General features: G+C 46.4%; 3 protein-coding genes across 3 annotated transcripts in view; all 3 read right to left on the bottom strand.

Moving 5' to 3' along the window:
- Positions 1-4,982, bottom strand: part of lsp1a (lymphocyte specific protein 1 a) — a 29,553-nt gene extending 24,571 nt beyond the window's left edge. The window contains exon 1 of the mRNA XM_062460955.1: positions 4,697-4,982. Coding sequence (XP_062316939.1) covers positions 4,697-4,755 — 59 coding nt within the window. The 5' untranslated portion in view covers positions 4,756-4,982. The remainder of the gene's footprint in view (positions 1-4,696) is intronic.
- A 14,757-nt stretch (positions 4,983-19,739) lies between these two features.
- Positions 19,740-22,215, bottom strand: LOC134020737 (troponin I, fast skeletal muscle-like). Its single transcript, XM_062460951.1, has 7 exons — positions 22,069-22,215; positions 20,861-20,894; positions 20,707-20,743; positions 20,487-20,615; positions 20,258-20,347; positions 19,980-20,153; positions 19,740-19,887 (listed from the first exon to the last, which is right to left on the bottom strand). The coding sequence occupies exons 2-7, from the start codon at positions 20,866-20,868 to the stop codon at positions 19,810-19,812; spliced, it is 516 nt and encodes a 171-aa protein (XP_062316935.1). The 5' UTR covers positions 20,869-20,894; positions 22,069-22,215; the 3' UTR covers positions 19,740-19,809.
- A 1,257-nt stretch (positions 22,216-23,472) lies between these two features.
- LOC134020738 (troponin I, fast skeletal muscle-like) lies at positions 23,473-26,784 on the bottom strand. Its single transcript, XM_062460952.1, has 8 exons — positions 26,700-26,784; positions 25,470-25,542; positions 25,263-25,299; positions 24,642-24,773; positions 24,326-24,415; positions 24,060-24,233; positions 23,847-23,936; positions 23,473-23,728 (listed from the first exon to the last, which is right to left on the bottom strand). The coding sequence occupies exons 2-7, from the start codon at positions 25,475-25,477 to the stop codon at positions 23,862-23,864; spliced, it is 516 nt and encodes a 171-aa protein (XP_062316936.1). The 5' UTR covers positions 25,478-25,542; positions 26,700-26,784; the 3' UTR covers positions 23,473-23,728; positions 23,847-23,861.
- Positions 26,785-27,382: the final 598 nt, after the last annotated feature.

Below are 27,382 nucleotides of genomic sequence, written 5' to 3'. Positions count from 1 at the left end.
AGGCGGGATGGGAAACTTTTCTGGAATTGTGTCATTGTTGTCTTTGAAACAAGTTTCAACCGTTGTGGAGGTCATTTAATCACGTAAAAATGTGTATACAAAGACTGCAGGACTTAAGACAGTCCCCAAACAAGCTTAGAGCAATTCACAATAGTTACTACCTGACGAAGGCCTTACAAAAATGTGTCAGTTTAGAAACATACCTTATGTGGAGCATAACAAGATAAGAAAAGGCATCTTAATTATATGTCGACCAAGTGATCCCTGCAAGCTAAGATGAGCCTCTGAGAATGTGGTATGACCTAACTTGTTCAAAAACAAACCCGTAAAAATTCTTCTTAAAAAGCCTCCTGGTTCGTCTCCCGTGCGGTGCTGTGGTGCTCAGTTCACCTCAGCGAAACACCACCACACACTGCACACCTCAAAGAAAAACCACCACACACTGCACACCTCAGAGAAACACCACCACACACTGCACCCCTCAGAGAAACACCACCACACACTGCACACCTCAGAGAAACACCACCACACACTGCACCCCTCAGAGAAACACCACCACACACTGCACACCTCAGAGAAACACCACCACACACTGCACCCCTCAGAGAAACACCACCACACACTGCACACCTCAGAGAAACACCACCACACACTGCACCCCTCAGAGAAACACCACCACACACTGCACCCCTCAGAGAAACACCACCACACACTGCACACCTCAGAGAAACACCACCACACACTGCACCCCTCAGAGAAACACCACCACACACTGCACCCCTCAGAGAAACACCACCACACACTGCACCCCTCAGAGAAACACCACCACACACTGCACACCTCAGAGAAACACCACCACACACTGCACACCTCAGAGAAACACCACCACACACTGCACACCTCAGAGAAACACCACCACACACTGCACACCTCAGAGAAACACCACCACACACTGCACCCCTCAGAGAAACACCACCACACACTGCACACCTCAGAGAAACACCACCACACACTGCACACCTCAGAGAAACACCACCACACACTGCACACCTCAGAGAAACACCACCACACACTGCACACCTCAGAGAAACACCACCACACACTGCATACCTCAGAGAAACACCACCACACACTGCACCCCTCAGAGAAACACCACCACACACTGCACCCCTCAGAGAAACACCACCACACACTGCACACCTCAGAGAAACACCACCACACACTGCACCCCTCAGAGAAACACCACCACACACTGCACACCTCAGAGAAACACCACCACACACTGCACCCCTCAGAGAAACACCACCACACACTGCACACCTCAGAGAAACACCACCACACACTGCACACCTCAGAGAAACACCACCACACACTGCACCCCTCAGAGAAACACCACCACACACTGCACCCCTCAGAGAAACACCACCACACACTGCACCCCTCAGAGAAACACCACCACACACTGCACCCCTCAGAGAAACACCACCACACACTGCACCCATCAGAGAAACACCACCACACACTGCACCCCTCAGAGAAACACCACCACACACTGCACCCCTCAGAGAAACACCACCACACACTGCACCCCTCAGAGAAACACCACCACACACTGCACCCCTCAGAGAAACACCACCACACACTGCACCCCTCAGAGAAACACCACCACACACTGCACAGCTCAGAGAAACACCACCACACACTGCACCCGGCCACTTCCACACAGCCCCACATGCTGACCGGACAGACAGCAGTCTGACTGTGTTGCCAGGAACCCGGGGTGTGTTGCCAGGAACCCGGGGTGTCCAACAGACGAGTCAGGGTCTCCTGTTAGCAGGCAGCCAGTAATCACATTGTTATGGCTGGGTGTCGCGCCCCCTGTGCAGAGCACAAACGGATCACTGCTCATTTCCTCGGCACAGGCAGGCTGGAAGCCCAGAGGCCTCCGAGCTTTATTTGCCTGTGGGGTCGAGTCAAAGGTTGTTTTTTTTAACTCTAAAAGTCTATCGTTCATCACCTGTGTCAACGGAACATTCTGACGAAATTCAACTGTCCTTGCTGGGAGTTAGTCAGGTGTGACTGTGTGATTATTGTTTAGAGTTTCGCCCTCTTGTCTTGTTTGAAGGGATTTTATGGTTTCGGGATTCTTTAGTGTTTGTTTTTGTGTCTTATCTTATCGAGCAGGAATCTCAACAAGGTGACATCACTGGCGATCTTCTAAAGTATCGCATATTTAGAGAATAATGTGGGGTGAGGGAGAAACTCCAGTGTTGACTTTTCCCTGTGGACAACCTTTACACAGGCACACAGGAGGGAGCATGCTGCAGAGGGCTCACTGGCCCCTGCACTCACCAGGAGGAGCCCCCTGTATTGTAAACAGAGCACAGCCAGTCACCCGGGCGGGGTCAGGGGTCACAGCAGGGCCTGCAGTGAGGGTCTGTCCATACAGTTTAGCAAAGACGAGAGCAAAACAGAATGTTTCTCATACCTGGACAGATCCTGAATGACATACCACTACTGCAGTAGTGTTTTGTAGGATAGGATGGGATATGGGGGGACTGGATCGCTTTCTCTTGCTGTCTTGGCTGATTCGAAACAGATCAGCCCCACATGACCTATTTGACCCACTGACTTACAGAAAGTAGGAAAACACCACTTTAAGAGGTTCTGGACTTAAGATACCTCGGATTATGTCAGAGATTTTTGAAATAGAAACTATCTTGGCTTGGTATAAACCTTACTGTGTTTTCCAAACTGTGAGGAGAAGATGTATAGAAACAGGGACTGGTACATTGAATACTTAAAGATTTCAAACAACTCAACCTATCACAGCTTCATCACAAAATACCTGAGAAATGTCTCCGCCCAATGTGAGTCATCTGAGGCGATTAGTATTGCCTATAAAGTTTTCTGAGCAATCGGACTCTTTTGCGGTGGTAGAGGGTGATGTCATCCTTCTCTCTCTGAGAGGGGCCGTATGCTTACAGCGTTAGCAGACATGCATCTCAACATCAGACCTGAAGAATCTCTCATTCTTTCTTCTCTAAATACACTTCCATTAAATGAAATTGATTTAGTGCCAACATCCCCCCCTCTCCAAAACTGTAAAGAGTTAGGCCTTAGAAGCACTACATAGCAGAGGGGGAGAATTTGCAGCATTTTATCCAGGGCTGTAGGTCATTAAATAACTGGTGCTGAAGTATAACAGCTGTACACTATTTGTACATACATACAACTGGCATGAGTCTCAGAGAGATGAATGCATGCCAGTGAAATGAGAAGTCCCCTGGTGGAGAGAGGCAGGGGAGCTGGCAGCGCCGACAGGGTCTGAGGCACCCCGTAAGGAGGCAGGGAAGCAGCAGCTCTCAGCTGTCTGACACGGCACACCTTGTCTGACAGGGCACACCTGTGTTCCAAGACCCGCCAACACAGAACGCAGGAACACCAGGAATTCACGCACACAGCCTAAATTTGAGTTTTCATCACAGAGTGAAGAAATCACCTTTTTCTTTGTTAGTGAGAACTGGTTATTGTGTCTGTGTTTCCACACACCTTCCCAGCACGTTCTGGGAAATCTATCGTTTCGTAGGGCTGGTGAACACATGCCTGGGCCTCCCAGCATTGGGCTTGTGTTACCTATCCTGGCTGTTTCTTGAGTGTTTTCCTCCAGCATTGTGTTGACTGATCCTTGAATCTGCTTTCAATGGAAGGTGTCGGTTTACAAAGCACCTCTGCTCATCTACTGGTTCTCTCCCACAGAGAATGTGCTGGAAGGGAGGGTTAAGGCCAGGCATGTCGCCACCAGGGAGGAACCCCCTAACAAAGGGCCCAGCCATGTCACCCCTGACCTCTGACCCCGGACCCTGGCCCAGTTTCCCTCAGCCTCAATTATCAGGAGAGCTGGAGGCACTGTTTCTTTCCATTTCTCTCTCTCTGTCTCTCTCTCCTCTCTCTCTTTGTCTCTCTCTCTCTCTTGCTCTCTCTCCTTTCTTTCTCTCTCTCTCTCTCTCTCTCTCTTGTTTTTATGTTTTTTCTCCTTCCCCCGTCTCTGAAATACACACACACACACACACACACAGGGAGTGCAATAAAACAACACCATAACCAGGTTCAGTCCCAGGAGATTAACACAGAATGCTGGTCACTGAATTCCTATCTGTAATCAGAGCTGAGGTGCACACACACATTCTCACAATGTGACCCAAAACACATTGAGTAATCCGACTGGTCTGTTATCAGGCAAACATGTTTACCTAAAAGCTCAACCAAAGCTGGGACACCCAGAGATATTCATTAGTAGAGAGAGTGCCTACCATGCCCAACACACATGCTCATTCTCTGAAGTAGTTTGGAAATATTAGTTTTAGGGGAATGCCAAGAGTGGTTTTCAGTTTCAGCATTACCAACTGAGTCAACATGATTTATCCAGAAATACTGTAAGTTGAGGGATATACATGTTCCCACTAATATGAAGATCACAAAACCGTGATTAAATGTCTGATTTGCGAGTTCATCTCTGCCCCTCTATAGTCAGTAAAAGTAGAATGCTGAATGTTGTCTATAGAACAAGGACAATAATCACATTGTTTAACCTCAAATTCCCAACAACAGCTTATCTAAAACACAGACTTCATTGACTTGACTAACTTGAATTACTTAAATTCGGTTCTAAAAACAGTTTTGACACGGTGCTTACCTCAGCAGGTTCTGTAAACCTTGCTTGCTGGAATTTCTTCTCAGGATTGCACCTGACATGGTTCTTCGTTCTCCTTCACTAATGTGAAAATAAAATCACAATGTTGCTCCACAAAGTCAGTGTCTCTCCAGCACTGTTCCCAGCCCACGGGCTCTGTGCACTGTCCGGGTACGTTTCTGTACTCCCTTCCCTTTCTCTCTCTAACAAGAACTCTGCCTCTCACACACTGTAGCGCGTACACACAGCTCCTGTCCCCCACACAGTCTGGAGAGAATACCAGCCGAGATTAAAGCGCCACTCTCTCTTCTATCCTCGAGACCAGACTTTAGTCACTGCCCCCTTTCCCCACTGCCCTCCCTCCCCCTGATCCCCCTCCTCCCCTACTCCTCTCCTCCTACAGTACATGTGGTTCTCATTGAGTTCTCAGACCATGGTTCAACATCTTTCCCTCTCTTTCTGTTGGTGTTTTAGGGTCATGTGGTCTTCCCTGGGGGGTGAGAGGTGGGCGGGGGGGCAGGGGTGTAAGACGATACACCACCCCAAATCCACTAATCCAGCCGCCTCAATCCCCCACCATCTCCCCCATCTTCACATCTCAATCTCACCCCGATTTGCTAAAAGCGCAGGATTAGCAGGAAACAATTAGGAGCTGTCTGTTTGGTCACAAACACAAACAACATTTGGTCTCAGAATAGACGATGGTTATGGAATGAACCATGATGGAGGAACAGGGACAACTACTCAACTCTAACCAAGATATGTCGGTTATCACATGCCATATTCATCAAGTGTGTGAAGATCAATGTGGAGTCATATGTGGGTGATAACCTTACACTGTGTTCCCTCCTGTGCCGGGTCAACAGGACTAACCCTAACCCAACACTGTGAAAGCAGCTCCTGGTTTACAGGACTAACCCAACACTGTGAAGCAGCTCCTGGTTTACAGGACTAACCCAACACTGTGAAGCAGCTCCTGGTTTACAGGACTAACCCAACACTGTGAAGCAGCTCCTGGTTTACAGGACTAACCCAACACTGTGAAACAGCTCCTGGTTTACAGGACTAACCCAACACTGTGAAGCAGCTCCTGGTTTACAGGACTAACCCAACACTGTGAAGCAGCTCCTGGTTTACAGGACTAACCCAACACTGTGAAGCAGCTCCTGGTTTACAGGACTAACCCAACACTGTGAAGCAGCTCCTGGTTTACAGGACTAACCCAACACTGTGAAACAGCTCCTGGTTTGTGGTCCTTCAGGTCTGCTGAGACGTGCACTGTGAGTGGCCTCATGTAGAATCCAACGTCTCTAAACACACTCTCCTCTTTTGTCCTTCCCTCATGTTCTTCCCTCCCTTTACACACACACACACACACTCACCCACAGACACACACACTCACCCACAGACACACATACACACACACTCACCCAGACACACATACACACACACTCACCCACAGACACACACACTCACCCACAGACACACATACACACACACTCACCCACAGACACACATACACACACACTCACCCACAGACACACAGACACACACACTCACCCACAGACACACATACACACACACACACCCACAGACACACATACACACACACTCACCCAGACACACATACACACACACTCACCCACAGACACACATACACACACACTCACCCACAGACACACATACACACACACTCACCCAGACACACACACACTCACCCACAGACACACATACACACACACTCACCCAGACACACATACACACACACTCACCCACAGACACACATACACACACACTCACCCACAGACACACATACACACACGCACAAAGGGCCGACAACATGGTTACAGCCGTTTCTATGGTGACGCGCCGTGCCGTCCACTCGTAGAGTGCTGCTAAGTCTTTGCTCATGACACTCTGGACAAAGGGAGCGCTCGGCTCTCAAAGCCGGGCGAGGGGCGGCCAGGCCAGGGGCGGGCTGGCGAGGGGCGGGCGGGCGATCGAGGGGCGGGCGGGCCAGGGGCGGTCGGCCTGCTCTGGTGTTCAGGAGGAGCAGCTCTTCCAGGGGAGGGGGGGCACACGGTCCCAGCAGGAGGACAGCCAGAGAGAGAGGAGCTCAGTGTGGGGAGAGAGATAGAGAGGAGAGAGAGAGAGAGAGAGAGAGAGAGAGAGAGAGAGAGAGAGAGAGAGAGAGAGAGAGAGAGAGAGAGGAGATAGAGAGAGAGAGAGAGAGACCTTCTCTGAAGGTTTGTCCACAGCTGCAGGCTGTGACACACTACCCTGTCACTGAGCATTCCTCAAACATGAATCCAGGCCCTGGCTGCCGTCCCAGCCCATTATCACCGGGACAGGAGGATCATCCGACAATCTTTGTTTATGTGTGTGTGTGTGTACTGCTCACAGATCCTTGGGCCAATCCCTGTCAGGAAAAGAATGCCCAGCCTCTTCAAAGACAGAAATACAGTATATTAAATTAGAGAAGTTCAGAATGGTTTCACAGTTCAGGAACTTCTGCCATGAAGGATCTCAGTGAGTGATTAATGATGAGTTCTAATCGATCTAGAAACGTACAGACGTGATGTACACAGTATGATAGAATTAGAGCCTGTATGAGTCACAGCACTGTTTCTCTTAGTCCATCAGTCTGTGTGCAGTCTCCCCAGCAGTCTGGTAGAAGCATCACATTATACCGTGTCATTTACCCCCGTCTGAAGGACTGCAACTACTGAACTACCACAATACTCACTGCAGATACAGATGATTCATGAAATGTAACCTTTTTTTCTCATTGAGACAAAATAATGATGGGTACATACATTTTTTGTAATGTCCAAAAAGGTTGATTCATTTAGCAGACTATTTTATCCAAAGCAACGCACAAATAGTGCATATACTGTAGAAAGAACAGTAGAAGATCAAAGATCAAGAGCGCCTGGTCCCAACACAAGCTCTTCTCCTGTCTGGCCCCCCAGTGGTGGAACCAACTCCCCACCTCCAGCAGAGACACTGACTGTCTCCCCACCTTCAAGACAAGGCTCAAGACACACTTGTTCCGGGAGTACAACGGTACAACGGTACAACGGTCTTGCTGCTGTTGTTGGTTAGTGGTTACTGATTTAAATTGTTGTACTCGCTGTGAAATATTTTTTACTGTTGTTTGCTTTTCTACAGGTACACTTGCACTTTGTGTTGTTTAATTGTAACTTGTTTAACTACATGTGTCACAAGGCAGGATGGTGGACCCAAATGCGAACAGGAAGCGGGGTGGTTTGCGGTAGAAGAGTTTTATTCAACGCAATCTCGTAGTCCAGGGCAAGCAAGGGTCGGAGGTCGTATCGGGGCCGAATGGCAGAGGTACACTGGGGCAGGCAGGCTCGTTGGTCGGTCGGAGGTCGTATCGGGGCCGAATGGCAGCGGTACACTGGGGCAGGCAGGCTCGTTGGTCGGAGGGCGGTCGTATCGGGGCCGAATGGCAGAGGTACACTGGGGCAGGCAGGCTCGTTGGGCGGTGGGTGGTCGGAGGTCGTATCGGGGCCGAATGGCAGAGGTACACTGGGGCAGGCAGGCTCGTTGGGCGGTGGGCGGTCGGAGGTCGTATCGGGGCCGAATGGCAGAGGTACACTGGGGCAGGCAGGCTCGTTGGGCGGTGGGCGGTCGGAGGTCGTATCGGGGCCGAATGGCAGAGGTACACTGGGGCAGGCAGGCTCGTTGGGCGGTGGGCGGTCGGAGGTCGTATCGGGGCCGAATGGCAGAGGTACACTGGGGCAGGCAGGCTCGTTGGTCGGAGGGCGGTCGGAGGTCGTATCGGGGCCGAATGGCAGAGGTACACTGGGGCAGGCAGGCTCGTTGGGCGGTGGGCGGTCGGAGGTCGTATCGGGGCCGAATGGCAGAGGTACACTGGGGCAGGCAGGCTCGTTGGGCGGTGGGCGGTCGGAGGTCGTATCGGGGCCGAATGGCAGAGGTACACTGGGGCAGGCAGGCTCGTTGGTCGGTGGGCGGTCGGAGGTCGTATCGGGGCCGAATGGCAGCGGTACACTGGGGCAGGCAGGCTCGTTGGTCGGAGGTCGTATCGGGGCCGAATGGCAGAGGTACACTGGGGCAGGCAGGCTCGTTGGGCGGTGGGTGGTCGGAGGTCGTATCGGGGCCAAATGGCAGAGGTACACTGGGGCAGGCAGGCTCGTTGGGCGGTGGGTGGTCGGAGGTCGTATCGGGGACGAATGGCAGAGGTACACTGGAGCAGGCAGGCTCGTTGGGCGGTGGGCGGTCGGAGGTCGTATCGGGGCCGAATGGCAGAGGTACACTGGGGCAGGCAGGCTCGTTGGGCGGTGGGCGGTCGGAGGTCGTATCGGGGCCGAATGGCAGAGGTACACTGGGGCAGGCAGGCTCGTTGGGCGGAGGGCGGTCGGAGGTCGTATCGGGGCCGAATGGCAGAGGTACACTGGGGCAGGCAGGCTCGTTGGTCGGTGGGCGGTCGGAGGTCGTATCGGGGCCGAATGGCAGAGGTACACTGGGGGCAGGCAGGTCCGTGGTCGGGAGACAAAACAGGTAGCAATCAAAACCGAGAAAACACTTTGACGAGAAACAAACTGGAATGCTGGAAACAACTGTGAAGCACAAGACGATCTGGCAACAGACAGAGAGAGAACAGAGGTTAAATACAGAGGACAACAGGGAACACCTGGTGAGGGGTGGAGACAAACCAACAGGTGAAACGGATCAGGGTGTGACAACAGGCTCTTATGGTTCTTCCCTTTGACACTTATTTTGGTTGTTCACAATATGTGCTTCATGTTTTGGCTACCCGCAATGTTTTTGGGGCTGTTGGGCTTGTTGTTATTATCAGTGACCTATGCACTTTGTAAAGCTCTCTCTTGGAAGTCGCTTTAGATAAAAGCGTCTGCTAAATGAATAAATATAAATGTAAAGATCATAGTTGTAACAGTTTTTTTAGTCAAGTGAGGTCTGTATTTACCAGCAGGTACACATGGTACATAAAACAGTATGGTTCTTTATTTTCCTTAACTTTCAGTCAAAATAATGATAGGTACAGTGAGACAATAACAAGCATATTGTTGTAAAATACTTCTGTCTTGGTGCGTGCGGCCGACAGGCAACAAGACAGGCAGCTGAACCTCCAGATCCTGGTGTCCCCTCACATGTCCCCTCCTTCGCTTCAGAGCAGTGTGGTGCTGAGTGTGCTGTAGGCTTCAGAGCAGTGTGGTGCTGAGTGTGCTGTAGGCTTCAGAGCAGTGTGGTGCTGAGTGTGCTGTAGGCTTCAGAGCAGTGTGGTGCTGAGTGTGCTGTAGGCTTCAGAGCAGCGTGGTGCTGAATGTGCTGTAGGCTTCAGAGCAGTGTGGTGCTGAGTGTGCTGTAGGCTTCAGAGCAGCGTGGTGCTGAGTGTGCTGTAGGCTTCAGAGCAGTGTGGTGCTGAGTGTGCTGTAGGCTTCAGAGCAGCGTGGTGCTGAGTGTGCTGTAGGCTTCAGAGCAGCGTGGTGCTGAGTGTGCTGTAGGCTTCAGAGCAGTGTGGTGCTGAGTGTGCTGTAGGCTTCAGAGCAGTGTGGTGCTGAGTGTGCTGTAGGGACCTACAGGAAACCCTCCACAGTGGAGCTGAGGCCTGAACTCAGACCAGGAATGTGCGTCTCTCTCCCTCAGTGATACCCATGCTGTGTCCTGCACCTCCCACTCATCACCTCTGTCTGTTAGAGACAGAGAGAGAGGGACAGAGATAAAGAGAGAGAGAGTTAAATAGAGAGAGACAGAGAGAGAGAGACAGAGAGAGAGATAAGAGAGAGAGAGACAGACCACAGGACTTTATCTCTAAGATTAGAGGATCAACATACAGTAACAAGCTTCTGAAGAGAAGTCCTCATGGGGAGTTGAGTCACGAGGATCTGGGATTACAGTAGGAGGCTTTATAAGAAACCGGATGTTGTCATGGTTCTGGTGTTGGAGTTCACAGTTGTTTCAGCAGGCTCTCTAGCACACATAACCCTCTTCAGCAGGGTCACTAGATACATCTGGGAGATGCAGGATTCTGTGTCATGTCGTATTTGTTCTTTCCAAGGATTATAAGGAGGTCAATTGATGTTAGGATGATAGTGTTTGATAGGAAACTAAAGATAACAATAGGATTATAGGTGGTTGGGAGGTGTCATGGGTTTGTGTCTCCAGTGCATTGTGAACAGGGTTTGTGTCTCCAGTGCATTGTGAACAGGGTTTGTGTCTCCAGTGCATTGTGAACAGGGTTTGTGTCTCCAGTGCATTGTGAACAGGGTTTGTAGAGTTACTTGTACAGATTGTGCACTGTGAAGTTCCTCACAATGGCCTGTATTGTGTTTCACCTTCCCATCCCAATGAGGATGTTTAACAACTCTATTTGTGGCCCAAACAAGGCCAACAACTCAGCAAATAATTGTGTTCACACAGAGACCTCTGTTTCTGTACAACAGCCACCTGAAGACCAGTCTGTACCATGGCTCACTTGGGTAATATGTGTGCTTATGGTTGTACGTACAGTATGGCTTGTTTATTAGGAGATAAACTGGTTTTGGCTTAAATGATCTAAAAAAAAGCATTGCGAGTACCTACTTTACAAATCACAAAAATCCTAACATATAAATGCCTGTTGTTAGCCAAGGCCATGTTTAAAGCAATATATATGTGGTGCCTTCGCTCCATATACACCCAGCAACCTTTAAAGTACCATAATCATTTCGGTACCTTAAAAATGCCTGAAGAAACATTTGGTAGTAGTTATTACATTCTTCCTCCTCCAGCACATTATAATGAGTGCAGTGGCTAACCTGGAGTACTTTATGACTCAGATATAAGTCTGGAAAATGGTACAGAAAGGTTCCATGAGTGTAAAATGGCATCCCGTTACAGACAGTCGTCTCTAGTTTTGACATCTGTGGAATACTTGTATCACAGTTTGTTTTATTTTTGATACAAAGAATATTGTGATGTGTAGGCTATGTGGTGGAACAACACTAGTTCTGCAGTTGCCTTTCACACACACACACACACAAACACACACATACATAACTTAACACACACTCACACACAAATATTTACTACTTACCCTTTTACAGTTGATGTTGTCTAGGCCCTCCCCACAGACTCACAAACCTTGAAAGATAAACACTGGAAAAAAGAGTGTTTAGTCACCCACTACATTTGCTAAGTGAAAGATCTAATTTAAAGAACAATTCTACCTCATAAAAACACAGTATGATGCCAGATGACAGTCTAATCCTCACAAACGACACCCGTATTCCCAAAGCTGTAATCTGTTACAGTAAGGTTGAGCACCACATCTGTACAGTAAGGTCTCCATTCAAACCTCAGAAGCACTCGTACTCAGAGGTTAAACGAAGTGCTTGTTTGCATGCAGAGATGGAGTCGTGCTTGGGGAACAGACATGGAGTCCTGCTTGGGGCACAGAGATGGAGTCCTGCTTGGGGCACAGAGATGGAGTCCTGCTTGGGGAACAGAGATGGAGTCCTGCTTGGGGCACAGAGATGGAGTACTGCTTGGGGCACAGAGATGGAGTCCTGCTTGGGGCACAGAGATGGAGTCCTGCTTGGGGCACAGAGATGGAGTCCTGGTTGGGGCACAGAGATGGAGTCCTGCTTGGGGAACAGAGATGGAGTCCTGCTTGGGGCACAGAGATGGAGTCCTGCTTGGGGAACAGAGATGGAGTCCTGCTTGGGGCACAGAGATGGAGTCCTGCTTGGGGCACAGAGATGGAGTCCTGGTTGGGGCACAGAGATGGAGTCGTGCTTGGGGAACAGAGATGGAGTCCTGCTTGGGGCACAGAGATGGAGTCCTGCTTGGGGCACAGAGATGGAGTCCTGCTTGGGGCACAGAGATGGAGTCCTGCTTGGGGCACAGAGATGGAGTCCTGCTTGGGGCACAGAGATGGAGTCCTGCTTGGGGCACAGAGATGGAGTCCTGCTTGGGGCACAGAGATGGAGTCCTGCTTGGGGCACAAAGATGGAGTCCTGCTTGGGGCACAGAGAGGGCGTTTGGAGGCTGGGGTGGAGTCAGTAGGGGTGACTCAGCTTGGGAGAGTTGCCATTGTGATCGTTGCTGTCGTGTGATCTTTAGCTTCCAAATGTTCAGTGTTGAAGGGCGGGAATGCACTGTGGAGCACTGATTTATGATGTCACAGGAAGTTCACTATAAGCTTTTTGTTTACTGGATTTCACTTCCTGTCCCCCTCAAAGTGTGCTGTACACAGTTCTGTACATACTTAAATCGAATGTGTTATTTCTGTAAAAGTTGTGTTTAGAGAAAGAGAGACACTCTGAAACAGCATAAAGCTTTCCATGGTTAGGCTACCCTTCTCAGGCCAGCTCCTACAGGCCAGCTCCTACAGGCCAGCTCCTACAGGCCAGCTCCTACAGACCAGCTCCTACAGGCCAGCTCCTACAGACCAGCTCCTACAGACCAGCTCCTACAGACCAGCTCCTACAGACCAGCTCCTACAGGCCAGCTCCTACAGACCAGCTCCTACAGGCCAGCTCCTACAGACCAGCTCCTACAGACCAGCTCCTACAGACCAGCTCCTACAGGCCAGCTCCTACAGACCAGCTCCTACAGACCAGCTCCTACAGGCCAGCTCCTACAGACCAGCTCCTACAGACCAGCTCCTACAGACCAGCTCCTACAGACCAGCTCCTACAGACCAGCTCCTACAGGCCAGCTCCTACAGACCAGCTCCTACAGACCAGCTCCTACAGGCCAGCTCCTACAGACCAGCTCCTACAGACCAGCTCCTACAGGCCAGCTCCTACAGACCAGCTCCTACAGGCCAGCTCCTACAGACCAGCTCCTACAGGCCAGCTCCTACAGACCAGCTCCTACAGGCCAGCTCCTACAGACCAGCTCCTACAGGCCAGCTCCTACAGACCAGCTCCTACAGGCCAGCTCCTACAGGCCAGCTCCTACAGGCCAGCTCCTACAGACCAGCTCCTACAGGCCAGCTCCTACAGGCCAGCTCCTACAGACCAGCTCCTACAGGCCAGCTCCTACAGGCCAGCTCCTACAGGCCAGCTCCTACAGGCCAGCTCCTACAGACCAGCTCCTACAGACCAGCTCCTACAGACCAGCTCCTACAGGCCAGCTCCTACAGGCCAGCTCCTACAGACCAGCTCCTACAGACCAGCTCCTACAGACCAGCTCCTACAGGCCAGCTCCTACAGGCCAGCTCCTACAGACCAGCTCCTACAGGCCAGCTCCTACAGACCAGCTCCTACAGGCCAGCTCCTACAGACCAGCTCCTACAGACCAGCTCCTACAGACCAGCTCCTACAGACCAGCTCCTACAGGCCAGCTCCTACAGACCAGCTCCTACAGGCCAGCTCCTACAGACCAGCTCCTACAGACCAGCTCCTACAGGCCAGCTCCTACAGACCAGCTCCTACAGACCAGCTCCTACAGGCCAGCTCCTACAGACCAGCTCCTACAGGCCAGCTCCTACAGACCAGCTCCTACAGACCAGCTCCTACAGGCCAGACAGATGGAAGCACAGCTTTTTTGAGTTAGACAGCTAACAACCTATCCCTGGGGTTTTTGACATGGGCCCATTTCCAGGTGATGCTCATCCTCAAAACTGTGTCTTGGGAACAAAAGACGGAAAGAAACATGAATCCAAAACACTTCATGGAACCAAAGCGTCATGTAATTAAAGTGAAGGAACCATCGATTCAGATCTAGCGGCTGTAAACCTCATCCGAGGGACAGAGAGAGCAGGGAAGACCGAGTGCTACACAAATAAATGAGTTTTTTTTCTTCACCATGGAGACCAGCGATGAGGGCAGGCGAGGCCTTGGCTGCACATACATGTGGAAAGTGTTAGGAGAATGAGAACAGCGATCCTTCACTCAGGGCTGTCACTGCTCTGCTGCGCCCAGACCCTGGCCAGATGGAGACACATCAGACCTGCAGGGATCAGGACAGGACAGCACACACTATGGACATGCTGTGCGATAGTCCTCCAAAACTGTCTTTCTACTCCACCAGGTGGCGCTCAGACGAAACGTGCCTGTCAGTTTTCTACACAGCATTGTTCTAAGAGTACTGTAACATCGCAAGATGGCTTTTAAAACGTTGAGGTTGATCATTTGAGTTGTTTACAATCTGTGTAACCATGTGCATTGATAGTAGAATAGATGTTACACATTTCTTTGACATGTTATGGCGTTTTAAACATACACACTACCACACATAGACAACCTCCACACACAGACAACCTCCACACACAGACAACCTCCACACACAGACAACCTCCCACACACAGACATGTCTGAGTGTCCACAGCTTCTTCCCTCTCCTTCCCAGGAGATGACCACAGAAGCACAAAGCTCCACGACACTAGATTTGATTTTTTTTGCCTTTTTTGACCCTCCTGAAAAATCTAGGCCATGTACTTAAAGACTTGAGTAATCTCGATTTATTTACCATTTTGGGGGGAAACATTTTGACGATGTTGAGAGCCCTGCAGTTACATTAACATTGCTGAAAGGGGACGAGAGTGTTTTGAAGTAGGCATAACTCAAATGTTTCTCTGAATGACAGAAGACAGGCAGCTTCCAGATGTGTTTCTGACTGAGACGCAACAGGTTCAGTATCAATTTTCCAAGTGGCAACATCAGCTCTCAGACTGGAGAGGCATGGATGACCATATGTCCAAAAGTCGAAAAACATATATTTTTAAAAACTACGACATTTTCTGTATGATCCTTACACTGTACAGATTCGCCAGATATTTGCAAATCATCCTGACAGGGAGGAAACTAATTTTTATTCATTTTGCCTTTCAATTTGTAGGTTACAGTCTTCAACAAGTGAAACCATGTGGGATTTAGCTCAAACAGAAAGGAGAAGTTAATGAGATTTTGAGCAGGCACTAAATCTGCAAGCACAGCTTGAACGCCGGCAGGAGTGGACACATAATAACCCTAAATGACTTTACAACATGCCTCCTTATTACACCCTGCCTGTGTCACGTTTATGAGGCCAGAGATGGGAAGTAACCAAGTTACAAATACTTGTAACTGTATTTAAGTAGATTTTTTTCTGATAACACTACATCACTTTACAATTTATTTTTCTGACAACTTTTGACTTTCACTCATTAAAAGTTTTACACAAATATCTGTACTTTCTAATTCTTACATTTTAAAACCTTGTTACTTTAGTTTTAATCTGTATTTGGTGGCATGATCAATATTATTTCTTGTCATTGCGCGCCTTATTTAATTTCCTGACTATCACGCACAACAAAAATTAGCTAGTCTACGAAGCTACCATGGAGCAAGGCTGAAGGCAACAAGAAGATTGGCCACGTTATGATGAGACACAGGGAGTTAGCGATGTCGACTTGACTGAGAATAGAGACATTCCAGTCCATACTTCTTTACTTTAACTTGAGTGAAAAAGTGTAGTCAGTACTCCAGCTTTTCGTCTTTTTAAACATTAGTATCTGTACTTCTACTTGAGTGAAGGATGTGTGTACTTTTGCCATCTCTGCACGGCTGTTACACTGTGATTACACAGTTGTTACACTGTGATTACACTGTGATTACACTGTGATTACACTGTTGTTACACTGTTGTTACACTGTTATTATGTTGTTATTACACTGTTGTTATACTGTTATTACACTGTTATACTGTTGATAGACAATATCACATATTATAACATTATACTAATCAGTAGTCAGGTGGAACAAGGACCACATATAAAAACACCAACAAAACACTCTGTGACTCTATAGACTTTAGATTCATAATCAAAACATTCAGTAATAACATAATCATAGCTTAGTCATCCCAGTGTTCAGTGAATCTGAACAGAAGCAGATCACAGCTTTGTTAAACAGAGCAAACACGCTCTCTACTGGCCATCTGGAGAGAAGGTGAAAATGATTCTCCCATCAAGAGGGTGTGATTTACTGACACAACTGACACAACTGTTTACATTCAGTAGTTTAGGTCCTGTCACAGATGTGCCATGTTCAAATTGATATAAAAAAGTATTTACCTCCACAGACATGATTACACTCAAAACTAGCCTAGGTCTAACAGGATGCGCCACCACAGATAACAGCTAAGTCTTCAAAGGGGGAAACCTTCTTCATCTTGTTAGCAGGCTTGTCCATGGGAACGGAGACTGTCTGGTCCGTCCGGAAGACGTGTGTCCTAAAACCAGGAAGAAGCGCAGTCTTCTCAGGACCTGGACTGTCCTACTGACCGCAGAGGTCACAACCGGGATTCAACCGTTCAACACGATGAGCTCACTCCACCAGTGTGAGCCCGGGGGAATTTGGACCTGGGCCAAGACAAGGCTGGCGGAATTCTGACATGCTTTGTTTTCACAGCTTTCTGAAAACTCAGTCCTGACAGATACGCAGGAGCTGGGTACTGGATGGTGGGTACAGGAGGGTGGGTACTGGATGGTGGGTACTGGATGGTGGGTACTGGAGGGTGGGTACTGGAGGGTGGGTACTGGATGGTGGGTACAGGATGGTGGGTACAGGAGGGTGGGTACTGGAGCTGGGTACTGGATGGTGGGTACTGGAGGGTGGGTACTGGATGGTGGGTACAGGATGGTGGGTACTGGAGGGTGGGTACTGGAGGGTGGGTACTGGATGGTGGGTACTGGAGGGTGGGTACTGGATGGTGGGTACTGGAGCTGGGTACTGGATGGTGGGTACTGGATGGTGGGTACTGGATGGTGGGTACAGGATGGTGGGTACTGGAGGGTGGGTACTGGAGCTGGGTACTGGATAGTGGGTAGTCAGGTGGCTGAGCGGTGAGGGAGTCGGGCTAGTAATCCGAAGGTTGCCAGTTCGATTCCCGGTCATGCCAACTGACGTTGTGTCCTTGGGCAAGGCACTTCACCCTACTTGCTTTGGGGGGAATGTCCCTGTACTTACTGTAAGTCGCTCTGGATAAGAGCGTCTGCTAAATGACTAAATGTAAATGTAAAATGTACTGGAGGGTGGGTACTGGAGGGTGGGTACTGGAGGGTGGGTACTGGAGGGTGGGTACTGGAGGGTGGGTACTGGAGGGTGGGTACTGGAGGGTGGGTACTGGAGGGTGGGTACTGGATGGTGCACTCGTAGAGACACCTACTGGAGCAGGAGATCTCCCAGACGTTTATCTCATGTCCTCTACTAGGGCCAGTCAAGCAGGCCTTCACACGAGAAGCTAACCCCATAACCCCATAACCGCAACACTCCTCATGAACCTTTCTGGGATCCGACACAGTGGAATGTAGCTGCTTACAAACTGATTCAACAGGAAATTGAACTACATGGATATTAAAATCAGAATTCGGCCCTCTGACACCAGCATGTTTGTCCTGACCTCATTCAAAGTCACCTTCAGGTCGTTTCTTACATGTTGACAACCAAAACAACGTGAAAATGATTGAGAGAAACGATGCAGTCAACACTGTTTTCTTGAAGGAAGTGTCGGTCTATTCATAGTGCTCGTGTTTGTTAACGTGTCCAAACAGCATTTATTTCTAATGGCTCCTGTTGTATGTATTACATGTAATCTTTGTGAAGGCTGGATCTGTTTCATGGACCAGTGGGAACGAGATCTGCTCTCTCACAAGCCTGTGCAGTTGACATACAGAACATGTACGTTTTATTCATACAGCAGACTCTTGTATCCAAAGCAACGTAGAAATGCAGCATATAGAGAGTAAAGCAGAAGATCAAGGATCAGAAGTGCATGGTAAAAAAACAAAACAGAAACCAACTTTCTGATATCATGACATCCCAACCTAGGACAAATCAAGCTCAAAGTTACACGTCCACAACAAGCACACTTCAACCCCTTCAATTCCCAGCTGATCGGAGGCTGTGATTCTGCCTTCTGAAAGTCCTCTTTATATCCTGTCTTTTATACATGCAGCTTCTTGGAGAAGTTTAATGCTCCAAATATAACACGGTGGCATCCTCTTACATTCCCCAGCTGGGTCAGTTGGTATACTTAGCGGGCGTTTCGTCTGTGGCCCGCATGCAAGCTCCTTGGAGGTAACCTAAGAGGATGAGGTTCTGCTGTTAGAGGAGGAGCGGACGAGATGTTAAATATAGGCCGTCCGGACCATAGAAGGGATGCCTGGTTGAGCCTGGCTAGAGGAAGGCAGGATGGGGATGCATGAACAGCAAGTCCCAGAATTCACTTGCTGTCAGGATAGGGTGTTGGTTAAGGTTTCAAGAAATATTTGTGTGTGTGTGTGGTATTTGTATGCGTGAGTGTGTGGATGACATGGTTGGAAATTCTATGACAACTTGTAACATTAATATATGAGTGATGTTGCGTCAGCATAGTTTGAAACGTGTGCCAGTATGACATAATCCTTCATTAAATGTCTTATCTCTGAATATTTTGTGGACCAATTTGTTTAAAGCCTGTAAATTGAAAATGTGTGCATTGTGTTATATAGTACACATGTTTTTATTGCATGTGAATTAAGTCTGACATTAAGACAAAATACTGCAGAAATATTAAGCTTGCTACATTTAGTTTAAACTTAATCATTATGATCAGCATGACACTGCACTTTTAATAGAATAGGTCAAATGTGCTAACTCTTTTATTTAGAACGAAACTCAAACTTAGTAAAGAAACAATTACCAAAAATGTGGTAAATAATTTTTATTTAAGAAAAGGTAAACAATGATACTAATTTCAACCAAAGTGCAAGTAATAATGTAATCAAGATCTACAGCTGTGTCTGAATCTGTTTTGTTGGTGGGTGACTTGTTTTGTCCTTCACTTACTCTGTCTAAAAGCACAGGCATGAATCTCGAGACAATGGTATTCTTCTTCCACATTTTATTAAATGTTTATGTGAATATGTTCCCTGAAAACTAAACCAAAGCTGTAGAACAATATGCAGTCACGGAGAGAAGGTTAGAGAAGCAGTGCAGATTGAACACCTAACAACGAACCCTCTGTAAGATCATGCCAACACGATCTCCCTGCTGCCAGACCCTGTTTGACTCGACAAAAGACGACAACTCTGGCGGGAAAACTGTCATGATTTATTTACACAGAAAGGTGGTGGGGGTGTAGAGAGCTGTGCTGTAGTGTTTAGGATGTCTCAAACATCTTCTTCCTGTCAGCCTTATCGTCAATGTTCTTACGCCAGTCACCAACTTGTTCTGTGGTCTGTTAGAAAAGAACCGTGTCACATTATGCAAGGGAATGATACAGTACTCGCTGGAACCTTCTGTGGTTTTCTGCTTCAGTTGTACACTTACCTCTGGCTTGACCTCCTTCTTCACTTGTTTGAGGTTGGACCTCAGATCCATGGTCACCTTGTGCTTGGAGCCCAGCAGAGCCTGGAGCATGGCGTCAGCGGACAAACGGACCTTCTTCAGAGCTGGTTTCTTCACTGGCTGCAGTTCCATCACTTTGAACTTCAGATCCTCAATCTGTGAACAGAGAAATGGGTCAATTTCAAAGCGTGAACTACAGTGAACAGTCGGCGGTATTTCTATATTGCTCCTGTTGATGTTCAGGATCTTATGGACTATACCTCTTTTTGTGCCTTCAGTACTTTGGCCTCTGCATCATACCTCTCCTCATCACTCTTCTCACTCAACTGACCCAGTTTTTTGCAGTACTCCTATTGGTACATAAATGTGTGAGATAATTAGTATAACAATGACAATATAGAGCCCCCCTCCCCCACACACACACACATCCAGTGCCCTCTCCGACACAGTATGTGTGTATTATCATTCTGCTGTTCAGGAAGTATCCACCATGATCTCTGCTTGGCCTGAGGGGATTGCCAGAGCGGGAACCGCCTCAGCCATGTGGTTAGCTCTATCCACAACGAGCTGCTTGGCCTCTGCCTCCAGGAGCCCTGCAGCCACCGACAGCACCAAGCTCTGCAACACAAGCAGCTCTGTAAGGCATCCCACCGACAATCCACACCCTACTGTACCTGAAGTTGTCAAGTTGGGTTCAAATTCCGGTTACCTTCAGATGGTGCTTACGGCTGGATGACATCTTTTTGCTGTAACGAAACAAACAATTATTTTAGACTTGTATACTTTACCAGAGGTGGAGCACCTCTGTATTCGTTGGAAACATCAATTTAGGATTTGTTTTGTTGAGAGGGATGTGTACTTACTCCGACATCTTTGCTGTTTGTTTTGGTTCACAACCTACGTGAGTAAAAGGGGAATCATTTAGTAATTAATATCAGACTATTTAGAATAGTATTTATAGGTTGTTTGTGCAGTTCAAGTGACCCAATCTTCTGAGTCAATAAACTTGCTAAAAACTGATTGGTGAACACTTGGCAAAGTCTAGATCCTTCAGGGAAATATGATCCCATTCCCTGGCTGCAGCCAGACGTTCTCATTGAGCTAAATTTGGGAGAACAAGTGTCCCGTGTCCTCTGGGTGTTTATAAGACGTTCCCTTTTAAAGCTTGCCAACATGTGGAAAATTGATCAGACTAAATAATGCCACATTATCAAATATTTCTTCAGAGGACACTCTGAACATGAAAAATATTACTAGGGGGGTGTTTGTTTTCATGATTATATTGCAGATCATTTGATGTTGAAAACATCAGGTTTACCTTTTACATCATTTAAAAATAGTTTTTTTACAGTTTCATGGTTTAAAGACGACTGTCTGAATGAGCAGAACAATTATGACATTAATTACAAATCTTATTATATTGATTATGAAAACCTTAAACTTAAACAGCAAATGAGTACACAATTAAAACCAACTAACAAAACATGATAATTGTGGCTGCATGACATCTCTGAGCTGAGTCACTTGTAAACCCACCACTATCAACTAATCATGCATTATCAACATTTCATCAGACATCACATTTTCTTAAGACACACAATCACATGTATAAATGTCTATGAAAGAATTCGGAATATAATCAATTCACATCATTCTATGAATCTTGTTCCTTAAATACCTATGCCAAATATGCTATGAATCTTTTTTTGAGTTAGGCTCAATATCTCTTGTAGCTAGCTAACAGTAAATGCTTAGCATGCTTAACATGGACTTGCAGGGTCACAATCGCATTTCCTCTGAATGAAAACAAGACAGCGAGGGTCCCGTCACTCTCAAGCTGTCACAGCAAGGTCAAAAGTCAACATTCACAAAATCAATTTGCTCAGTGTGTTGTCAGGTAATGCAAAAATCTGTGAAGATTTGAAGTGACGTCGTAAACCAAAGTGTCTTTAAATCTGAGAGGACAAACTCCCGCTCTGCCTGGGTCTCAGCAGGAGGAGGTAATCCCAATGATAACACACTTCAACACAGTGACAGAGCGGCTGGAAAGCAGGAAAAGATCGATTCTCACCTATGAGAAGAAGAGGGAAAGGGCAGGACCAGCTGGTGGAAGAAGGAGAGATACTTCTTCAAGCATCAGTGAAAAATGAATTAGGGTATATATGGTGTGGAGAGCTGCCTCAGCACGTCAAGCAGGTCCTGTTTATGGAAGTGGATTCCAGGTCAGACCAATAGGCCAGCGAGATCCTGAAATACACCCAGCCCAGCCCTGCTGAACTCATAAATATTCCTTCCTGCAAGACGTCTTGCAATTATTACAACTGCTCAGAGACCTCCTACTAATTAACTATTTATTTCAGTAGAGTTCAGTAAGTTAAATAAAGGTATGCATGGACACCTGGACATCATAGGCATGGGACAACATTTACTTAACTTTATTTCTGAAGTTTATACTTGAAATACTCTAATAAACTAATAAGATACTTTTTTTTCTTCTGTCAGAACACAACAACAGCTGTAAATGTAACCAAGTCAAATTCACAATTAAAATAATACAAATTAAATATGTTAAAGTAAAAAAATAAAATTGCTTCTAAAGAGCAGATGTCCCTTGTTAAAAATGTTACACGTTTCCACTGTTTCACTCTTTAAACTAAGTAAAGCAAGACTAAGATGTGCCAGGGGCAGAATGAGAGGACACATGGTCAGGAAAACCTACATGAACATGATAAATTGAGGGATAACATCTGATTCAGCGTGTTAGAGTCAGCATGTTAGAGATTCAGCGTGTTACAGATTTAGCGTGTTACAGATTCAGCGTGTTACAGATTCAGCGTGTTACAGATTCAGCGTGTTTCATTTGTGTTAAAAGAAGAAAAGTGAAAAGATGGTGCTCTGCTGACATCTTGTGGTTTAGAAGTTAGTGTTATATATGCTCAATAGCATTCTTGGAAAACATTATTATACGTTTGTATAATCAAGTTGTACAATAAAGGAGGATCTTTAAAGTCATGAAAAAAAAGAAATATGATTTGGTACTCACCATTTGGCATGCAGTAGCTACAGTAGGTCTAATAATGATAGGTCACTGGGGGAAAAGCATATATTGTCAGTTAATATTAATAATTGAAGGGCTGAGTTGTGAATGGATTACTCCTGTTTCTGAAGGAGTCTTGAGAGAAGGAGAGATGTGAGTTGGACAGAAAAGGAGTTTAAAAGGCATTTAGACGTTAAACAATTACAGTTACCAACCTTGCAAAGGGTTTACAAAAGCTCAAACATCAAAGTTTGTTAAAAGTGGAATCAGCATTTTCTAACAGCTGAGCTAAAGCATAGTTAAAAAATGGCTATCATAATATTTTTTATTTGGAGTATTATTAATAACCTTTTAAGAGTACTCAAAAGTCCAATTGACGTGCAAAGAAATGTCCCTTGATGGATGTAGAGATTCCAAGAAGAAAACTTAACACTGTGGGCCTATTAATTCAAAGCATTTATTAAATTACTGCAGTTTGGACAATTTTTTACAAGATGCCTGTACTTGACAATTTGTATAACCGATCCACGAACAAGCTCCTCTTTGCAACAGTACAACATGAGATAAACATTTGATGGAACTTGAATATAAAAACCTATTAGTCTTTTAAATCAAGTTGTACACTGAAACATTCTCTTTCTGATATCCATGCCAGCCACGCTCTCCTTGTTCTCAAGCCAGCCACCAAGTGCCTCTGTTGGTAGTATAATACAAAATAAAGTTGCATTAAAATGGGAAGGTTTTAAATTAAACAGGTCATTTAAATTCAGTAAAGAAAGTTTTATATACATTCCCAAAGAACTGCTACCAACCTAAAGAGGAAGTGTTTAGGATGTCTCAAACATCTTCTTCCTGTCAGCCTTATCCTCAATGTTCTTACGCCAGTCGCCAGCTTCTGTGGTCTGTACATCAAGACAGTGTTTCATTTTAGGACATGACACTACGAAGGATAATGAACTATTCAAAGAGAGCTGCATTCATTACAGATTGAAAACCTTTTCCTTTTTATGTCGTCAGACACTTACGTCCTCCTTGACCTCCTTCTTCACTTGTTTGAGGTTGGACCTCAGATCCATGGTCACCTTGTGCTTGGAGCCCAGCAGAGCCTGGAGCATGGAGTCAGCGGACATACGGACCTTCTTCAGAGCTGGCTTCTTCACTGGCTGCAGTTCTGTTACTTTGAACTTCAGATCCTCAATCTGTGAACAGAGAAATGGGTCAACTTCAAAGCGTGACCTCAGGAGTACAGTTGGTTATATATATATACATGTGTGTTTGCTATGGACTGTACCTCTTTCTGTGCCTTTGTTACTTTGGCCTCTGCATCATACCTCTCCTCATCACTCTTCTCACTCAACTGACCCAGTTTTTTGCAGTACTCCTATTGGGACAAAGACACATCATTCTAGTACTCATTACTGAATGTCTTGCCAAAATGACATCAGCCTATAAATCTTCTACCCCCAAAAAAAGTCTTTATACATTGAGAGTAACAGCATATCACTGGTGTGCCAGGGTTCATCATGGGTTCACGTGGTACCACACATGGATTGTGATGTACGCTAAGTTTGGACGTGATCAAGGTTGGGTGAAGGGGCTCCTCGTACCATCAGCTCCTGCTGGCCTCCTGATGGCAGGTCCATGGGGGGGCAGGCCTCTGCCATGAACCTCTCCTTCTCCTCCGCGATCTCCTTCACCTCCTGCTCCAGCAGGCCAGCAGCCACCGAAAGCACCAGGCTCTGCACAGGACAGGAACGGGGACATTTTAAAACCACACACTCTAATGATTAGAGTCTAATCCAATTGAAATCATATTCAGTTAAGTACTGAGTATGGGTTTAGTGGAGGTAGGACTCTGCAAGTCTGGGTGAAGAGCAGAGGGATGGTTTTTGTTTTGTTCAAGAGACAATAATCGAACCTCATAAGTTTAAAATGAACAAGTCATGGTTCTGTAGTGAAAATATAGATCGATTCTATAATAACTTATAATGTGTAAATGCAAAAACACAGAAGTTTCCTATTATTCTGGAGCTTCTAGTAAATGTGTTCTCTCTGTAGCCTTGCATTTGAGTAGATTATATTTAACCTTCCCATCTCAATACTGGAATAGAAAATGTTGCAAACAACCCTGAATGATGACTGCCGATTTTTGTTTTGTTTCTATTCAATACATAATGATCACTAACAATGACCTACGAACACGTTTGATGCTGTGACAAGATGTTTACCTTCAGATGGTGCTTGCGGCTCGATGTCATCTTTTTCCTGTGATGATAGTTAAAGTTAAAATACACTAACATCACATAATTAGGCAGATTATCCATGTCAATACGTGTAATTTAATGTTTACTTCATACATATATATATATATGTTTCCCCACATATTTCACTGTGTATTTTGTGATTTCTTTACAAACAAAAGAAGGCATACTTACTCAGACATGTTGGCAGTTTTTGTTTTTCAACCCCTGTTAAAAGATACAGGACAATGTGACTCCTGTCAGTGAGCTAGAAAGAAGCAGGATCCAAGGGTTTAAATGGTACAAGGATGCACAGCGCATCTCATCTCTATTACAGCACATCAACAATAAACATTTGGTGAACATTCTATATCTTCAGAATTAAGAATTACATTTTAATTCAGATCTTGATTCTGTTTAATTGTAAACAGGAGTTGCCCCTTTACAAAACATGGAATTGTTTTATTGATCTTTGTTTTCACATTGATCTGCTCAGGACCAGACGCTGTTAGGACCAGACGCTGTTCATCGGAGGTTTGTCAGAAAGTACTTTTCTAAATTTAGAAATGTCTTGTTCCAGTTTTTGTCTGTACTGGAAACAGGAGCCCCTTGGTTAGCTGAGACCAGGCGGATCAGTTGTTATTGAGCTAATTTGGGTTAGTTAAGGTCAAATGTCAACACTGACATTTTTTACAGTTGCTTTGTACAATTTCAAAAGCTACAGACACTGAACTTTCATAACTCATAAGCAGATTCATAAATTAATCATTCAATTGATGAATATGGCTAAATTACTAGTACTCGTTTAAAGTGTCACTATTTTCAGACCCATCACAAGAAGAAAACAATATATAAGCATACGTGTCTAATCACACCTGTTAATAATGATTGTGACTCATAAACAAAAGCATCTTTCATCAGGAAACAGGACATGCAAACTACTGTGGCAGAGATGAAGGCAGAACCCTCCAAACAGGAACACATCTACTGGAGACTCCGTCACAATGACGACTAGCTCAGACAATCTGTGTCCTTTTCTAGGTCATCACGTTCTGTAGGCTAGTTTAATCTGAATGAGTTCAAAGGTAATTCATCCCTTTTACCAGCATATTATTGTGTTAGCCAGAAGAGCTGCTGTACTGTACCAGAGGAGTGACAATTCCTAACACAAGCCAGCAAAGCCAGGCTTGGATCAGATAACTCTACAGCTGTCTTAGAAGCTGTCAGCATCTACTGGCTTTGAGGATCAAAGGCCTGACAAAATTACCACCAACATGTTCACAAACTGTAACTGAATGATACACGATAATCTGTATTCTAAGGGTGTACAGGTGAAATGGCATCGGTTTTATGTGTGCAATCACCCAATAAAGAGTTCCCTTTTAGCCAGTGCAGACAAAACAAGCGGAACACACAGATTCTCACCTACGAGAGAAGAAGGCGGCGAGGAGGTGAGGAGGCACTTGCTGGAGGAAAGGGAAGCACTGGCAAGTCACAGACTGTGGAAAAATGTACAGGGTTTTTATGTGGGTAAGTGTTGACTCAGCAGAAAAACAAGGTACTGTTTATGGGTGTGAACACATCTTAGACCAATAGGCCCACGAGCTCCTTAAATACCATAGGCCGTTTCTCCTTGGCCTCATAAAATGTCTCCTCCAATGAGTTATCTGCGGGTCAGTAGGAGCCTTGAGGTCCGTACACGATACAGTAGGACACAGGACATTCCGGACCATTCCATCTGAAAGACGGGATCGAGTTTCAAGTGAGCAACAGAGGAGAGGATTAAAGTTAGACACTGCAGAACATGGCAGTCTTGCGAAAGCCTTTTTGAACAAAACACAGTTCACAGATCATAAAAAGGAAGACCCATGTTCCTTCCAATAAGTTGATACCGATATTGACTTAATTGATGTCAATGTGGCGTATAGTTCTGTTTTGCTGCTATTCTGGGGGGGTGAAGTTTTCTCCTTGAGTGTGTGTCAAGTGCACTAAGTCCTCCTCAGTTTTACATAGTGACAGGCTGACTCTGGAGAGAAAAGCAGTTGGCAAGAAAGAAATGTTTGTTGGCAGCTGAGAATGAAGGTCAAAGGCAAGAGTGAGAGTGAGTC

The sequence above is a fragment of the Osmerus eperlanus genome, chromosome 5 (assembly GCF_963692335.1).
Source record: "Osmerus eperlanus chromosome 5, fOsmEpe2.1, whole genome shotgun sequence".
NCBI lineage: Eukaryota > Metazoa > Chordata > Actinopteri > Osmeriformes > Osmeridae > Osmerus > Osmerus eperlanus.
The sequence above is the reverse complement of the archived record's forward strand: the minus strand, read 5'-3'. Positions and strand labels throughout refer to the sequence as shown.